The 6,638-nt window shown below is 32.3% G+C and overlaps 1 protein-coding gene across 1 annotated transcript; it reads right to left on the reverse strand.

Moving 5' to 3' along the window:
- Positions 1 to 2,747: 2,747 nt before the first annotated feature.
- Positions 2,748 to 5,159, reverse strand: LOC106331411 (uridine nucleosidase 1). The gene is made up of 9 exons (XM_013769758.1): positions 4,858 to 5,159; positions 4,429 to 4,544; positions 4,118 to 4,177; positions 3,853 to 4,035; positions 3,678 to 3,782; positions 3,502 to 3,598; positions 3,310 to 3,417; positions 3,091 to 3,226; positions 2,748 to 3,001 (listed from the first exon to the last, which is right to left on the reverse strand). The coding sequence occupies exons 1-9, from the start codon at positions 4,949 to 4,951 to the stop codon at positions 2,893 to 2,895; spliced, it is 1,008 nt and encodes a 335-aa protein (XP_013625212.1). The 5' UTR covers positions 4,952 to 5,159; the 3' UTR covers positions 2,748 to 2,892.
- Between the last annotated feature and the right edge of the window lie 1,479 nt (positions 5,160 to 6,638).

Below are 6,638 nucleotides of genomic sequence, written 5' to 3' on the forward strand. Positions count from 1 at the left end.
ATAAAAAAACATTGTTTAGTTTGGAATTCTAACTAACAAAAGTTTCCGCAAACTCCTATGAAAATTTTAATTAGTGAAAAAAATTAATACTATTTTTTTTTTGATCAAACTAATAATAATTTATAACTATCAAGTAACTTATAAGTAGTTCATAAGTAACAAGTACTAAGATGAGGTAAATAACTTGCAAGTACACCATTTTTAACAAGTATTAATCCTTATATGAAAGTTAATTCACTTGCCCCTCAATAAATGTATTAAATACTAAGGAAAAACATTAGTTCAATAGTACTCATTATAAATAAATATATTACAAAGATAGACGCATTCATGAGGCCACCTATAATAAGACAAACACCAAAATTGGTATAATTTCATCTCTAACATAATATTAAATTTGACATCAATTCATCTGGTGTAACACAATTTATCCCATCAAATATTAAAATTACATATTTTATTATGTTTCATTTAATAATATAGTTTAATTATTATTATTAGTTAATTTAAATAATATGTAATATTATTTTTAGTGTAAAATTTAATGTTATGATTAGAAATAAAATAAAAAGTATGACAATAAGATACAAAATTTTGATGTACTTTTAACTTAAACTTTCGTGGTTGGATATGTCCTAAACATATATATGATGATATTTTGTTGGTAATTTGTAATTATATTTTTTTATTAATTAAGAAGATTTGGGTTATGTCCTAATTTTTTTCTAACTTCATCCACCGGAGCATTTTCATCCTCACTTCATATTTTACTCTAAAAGTAGGAAATTGAGTAATGAACAAAAAAATAAGCATTACTCTATAAATGGAATAATCTTCTATTTCTTTTGTCCATTACTCTATTTCCATTTTATTTCGAAGTAAAATATAGAGTGCGGAGGAAAATACTCTTAATACTTGACGACGTGATGTAAATAATTATTTCAGTATAAATAGAATTAGAAGCACAACAAACCAACTCTTTGAACGACACCACTAGCTTGGTATATTTGTTATTTTCCATTGAGGTTATGCAAAAAGTTTAAATAACTTCTCATTACCGTTTAAATTACATTTCTACCTCGAAACTTATGTGAACTAAGGTTAAGAATCGAGTTTGATTATCTGCAAAGACCATATATTTGTTAAAAAGTGTTATAATCATCTTAAATTGTTAAAATATTCGATTTTCTATTGACTTCGAAAGTTAGACTCGATATAAATTTGGGAACGGAACCAGAGAAGGTGGAACATAAAAAAAAAGACATTCGAAATGTTGGAAATGAAAACTTGGAAATAACCCAAATGAGATTAATTTCTAAGGCTCAAATGTTTAAACCAATTAAAAAGATAGTTTAAAATCATAAAATACTGAAATTAGTATGCATATAGCTAGAAATGTCAAGTGGACGGTCAAGCTCAAGTTAGAATACTGTTTTCAGTTTGGTCTGGTTAGTTTAGTACTCGATCTAATTGAATCTCTGAATCATTTGAGAGTGCACAAATTAAAAAAGAGAGAGAGAGAGTAAAGCTCGTATGTGAACAAAAGATAAAAAATGAGATGAAAATCAGAAAATAATATGATAATTACCAGAAAAAATCATCGAAATCTAGAGTCTCTAAATCGTTCATGGAATTAAATTATAGAATTAAAATTTTGTAATAAAATTAGACTTTTTAGAATAATATGAAATAATACTTTTAGATGATTGGATAAACTTGTAGAATGTCGTAGATTGGTAATATATTATAAAATATATTAATAATTACTAGAATATTATTTCATATTATTACATATAATATAATGTCATAGATTTTATTTTATAATAATATTATTATATAAAATAAACATTATTAGTAAAAACTTATTTTTTGTTATTGATTTATAACACAAGTTTATAATATATAAAATCAATAATAATATCATGAAATCCAAATATATATAAAATTGATTCATTATATAATACTTGTAGAAACTCTTAGTTATTTAAAAATAAAATATGCTATTATTTATTTAATTAAGTAATATAATATATTTAATCCAACAATTCTAAAAAAAAAATCTACTCAAACATCACTTATTTACTTGATGTATCTTCTTTTGTATATTTGCGTTTTGTTTTTTGTTTTCTTTTCATTACGTTTTTCTTTATTAATAAAATATGCGTAGAAGAATGTGTATTAATTTCACTATTATGTAGGTTACCAATCAACACCTAAACATGCCTAACTACCTAACTGTGGAAAAAAAAAATAGAAAAATGTCCCCAAGTCCAACTATATTAATTTTCTTTAAATGATTTGGTTACATGGGTATTACTCCTAACTTCATCATGATATCAACGTATTCCTACAAAAAGTTTTTAGCAAAATGCATTTATATAAACTATTGAGCTGATTCGTAGTTTTCATGTGGTCTTGCTGTGATGTCACACTGCAACATAATCCAAAGGCAAGAAACAAAAAATAAAAGAGGAAACAGATAGATAGATAGTTTTATTCATTACTCCCTCCGTTTTTTAATATAAGTTGTTTTAGAATTATGCACATAGATTAAAAAATCATTAATTTTTTATATTTTCTAAACATAAACATCATTAATTATTTACCTAATCACAAATCAACCAATATTAAAATAGAAGATATATTATCATTGGTCATATAACATTAAATGTTAATAAATTTTCCATAGAAAACCGAAAACGTCATATAATTTAGAACATAAAAATTCTTCTAAAACGACTTATATAAAAAAAACGGAGGAAATATCTTTTATTTTATTTTACCAAATTTTAGCATTTATACAGTTTAAATACAGATCTTGAATTGAGAATCGAGTTAGAACCAGAGAGATAAATGTGATGATGTCATTTCCAATGAAATATTCACATTTTTTTAAGGCTTCATCAGCATGCCTTTGATATATTCCAACACTCCATCTACATCTACCGTCCATGCCACTGATACTGGTGAATATCCCACCCATGGATTGCTCCCATTCCATCTAGAATCCAATCAAAACAGCCCTTTAGAGAGAAAGGTCTAAAGATTTTTAAAAGTGTTTATTTGTTTTATGAAGAATAATAATAAGACCTCTTGAGGCCTTGGTCCATGAGAGTGTGGCCAACACATATTCCTTGAGTCTCCACCCTAACAACGCCTTTCTTATACGTGAATAGATCAGGCCGTACTACAGCCACAAAGCTGACCGGGTCATGGAGGTAAACTCCTGAAACCAGCAACAATAAACATTTGGAATCAAAACTTGCAGCTTCATAACCATGTTTAAGACCACAGTTTATTGCTTTATACCGTAAACACCATCAGACTTGACGTGCCAGTCTCTATAAAACTTGCACATGTCACTTAACAACTTAGCGTGTTTGCCCTTGGAGTCACGCAGGGCTAAGAGGTCATCATCTGAAACATGAGAAAGACAAAACAAACACTTTGCTTTCAGCTAATGTTTAAAAGGAGATAAGAGTTGGAGAAAGTTTTCTTCACCTGTTAGTTTAAGTTGTGTTGTGATGTTTATCCCAACAACAGTTATATCAGCACCACACGTGAACACAACATCAGCTGCTTCCGGGTCACCATATATCTGGCATTATAGAGTAGCAAACCCACAAAACATTAGATTAATAGAAGATTCAAGAAGAGGTTTAGAGGGTGTGTTGTACATTGGCCTCAGCTGCAGGATTGACATTTCCCAAAGCAAAGAAAGCTCCACCGAGTACAACAATTTTCTTCACCTTACTCGCAAATGAACTATCTCGCTTGATGGCCTAAAACCAAAACAAACCGTCACCCAAACTGAGTTTAAAGATTAGAGAAAGAGATTTTGTGATTCTTTACTATTGCAAGGTTGGTTAGAGGTCCAAGGGCGAGGATGGTGACTTCACCAGGATACTCGGAGACCTTCTCAACTAGAAACTCAGCTGCACTTTTGTCACATTTCTTTCTACTAGGAAGAGGAACAGAGACCTCTCCTAGTCCGTTTTTACCGTGCACAAAATCAGCAACACGTGGAATCCCACCCTGAGTCAACACAGCAAAGCCATTAGTAGAGCTTATAAAGTCACCAGAAAAAAAAACGGTTTTGAGATGTAACTATTGTAACCTTTAAGGGTTCGGAGCTTCCTTCTGCCACAGGAACATCAGGGAAGCCAGCAACCTCACACTGTACATACCAGGAGATCACATATACATCCCAAGAACATTTTTAAAAAAAAATTGTACCAAGGCCGATCCTTGGCAAAGCCAAATGAAACATTAGCTTCTAGCCCCTAATTTTTTTAAAAAAATAAATGCATTGTAAAAATATTTCTTTTTTTTTTAATATTTACTAAATAGCCTAGACGCCTGCATCCCCCAAAATCTCAGGCCTGGCCCTGAATTGTACTGAGGTGTTAAGTGATGCTTTGTACATACCAGGAGTAAGGCGTTGCGGGTAGCATCTTGCGTAGAAACATTACCAAAGACGGTAGTGAGTCCTACTATCTCCAGCTCTGGTGTTTGAAACGCCATCATTATCGCCATGCTATCATCTAACCACACAGTAATAATGTTAATAACCATTTCTCAGATCCTCAAAATCAACTTACATGTCTCCATAATCAAACCCATTGGCAAGAAACATAATACTAACAAGAATTACACAAGCACTGAGCTCAAAGATCCAAACTTTACAACCAAATGAGCTCAGATAGACAGATTCAAGAGAGATCACCAAGACACCAAGATTCAAACTTTACAACGAAATGAGCTAAGATAATCAGATTAAGATTTTCAAGTACTAAGAAACTCTCAGACTAAGCATCAAGATCCGTTGACTAGAGTTCATGTCTATACAAAACTCACCGATTCCTGGGTCTGTATCGATAATGAGCTTCTCGCGTTTAGAAGAGAGACCCAAAACGTCGCCGTTTGAGATCCCACCGTTGCAAAACTCCATAATTTTGATTTCTCGGCAAAAAGTTAAAACTCAGCGGATGAACTTTAAACCCAACTGAAACTCTTATCGATCGCCGTGGGCAGTTTGTTTCCTGATTTGTATATACGAATCAGATCAAAAAGGCCTGACCTTTATGCGAAAATATACCTCAGAAAGGTAGAAACTTTTTAAAAGGACGAAGATTCAATCCATCCAGCTTTGCTTTTCTTATTTTTTTTATTTTCTCCTTTATTTGTGGTGACAGAAAGATTACTTTCAATTTTACCTAACTTTCAAAGATCTTAACTGAAAACAAATATTTTAACTTTAGTTAAATCCACCTTTTTATTTTATTTTATTTTTAACCCACAATAATATAATTATCTTTCATGATAAACCCTTTTGACATGACTTTATTTTAGTTACTAACAAATTTCGTATAAAATTAACTAATTTATATTTCATAAACATTTTGTAAGTTTGTAAAATTTGTGGAGTTTGGATTTTGGACCGATGTGGTGAAGAAAAAACGTTTATTAATTAGAAAGAATTAAAAGAATAAAATAAGGATCTCATAGAATAATAATAAGTTGGAATATAAAAAAAGAAGAATTATTAGGTTTAGAAGTTGGAAGGAAGGAACCTTTTCGTCAGATGTCGACTAAGCCAGTTGTGTCACCAACGACGCATTGACCAAAGTCTATAGAACGCACTTTGTATATTTCGTAAATAAAGGCCCAATATGCCTTGGGCTTAAAATGAAACAACCGTACATTTTTAAGTTTCTTTTTTTTCTCACCTTATGACATTTAAGCTTTGATCATAATGTGTTTCAAAAAAACAAAAAAAAAAGCTTTGGTCATAATGGCGTGAACTAGTTATGATTTCTCGAAAAATATTTTTTTTTTGAAACTAAGGCTTTCATTAATAAAAAAGGAAACAAAATGTTTACCGGTCAGAGACCATGGTTACGAGGGCCTTGCCCAGTACAAAAGAAGAACAATAATTGAAACCCATAAAGTGAAGATAGAAGCCCATTTGCGAGTAGCAGGCCCAACTGGAGAGGAAGAGACGGGAAGGTTCAGAAACGATCAGATACTGGAAGGTTCCGAAGCGATCAGATGGAGGAGAGTTGCAGTTGATTTCACCGGAGAAGATTTACGAGAACCAGAGTTGAATCATCTTCGAGGAGAGAGCAGGATTTGATTCACGGAAGCTTTGAATATGATTCCTGATTTGGCGATCAATGGTTTTGAGAAGAGAGTCGATGGTTCTGAAAGTATTTGCATGGAGCCTCTCGTTTCGTTCCCTCCATAACCAATACATCACAGCTTTCCACGCAAGGAGACAGAGGAGCTTCTTTGACCGTGGAGGAGGCAAAGAAGTCATTTGATTTATGAGAGCGGACCAGTTTCGAAGGGGCAGGAGTTGACATTTAGTGGCGATCAAAGTCCAGAGATTGAAACTAAACGGGCAGTCCATGTATAAGTGATCCCTTGATTTAGAGTTAGCATTACAGAGGAGACATAGGTGGCTTACTTGGAGACCCCAACTGATGAGACGATCACGGGTTGGAGTGCGATCAAGTACTACTAACCAGGCATGAAATGATTGCCTCGGGATGCTTCTAGGAGACCAAACCGCTGATGCCCACTGAACGGTTTCGATATTGCCCCTCAGGTAGTGGTAAATCCTTCCAGTTTCATAT

The sequence above is a fragment of the Brassica oleracea genome, chromosome C3 (assembly GCF_000695525.1).
Source record: "Brassica oleracea var. oleracea cultivar TO1000 chromosome C3, BOL, whole genome shotgun sequence".
Lineage (NCBI taxonomy): Eukaryota > Viridiplantae > Streptophyta > Magnoliopsida > Brassicales > Brassicaceae > Brassica > Brassica oleracea.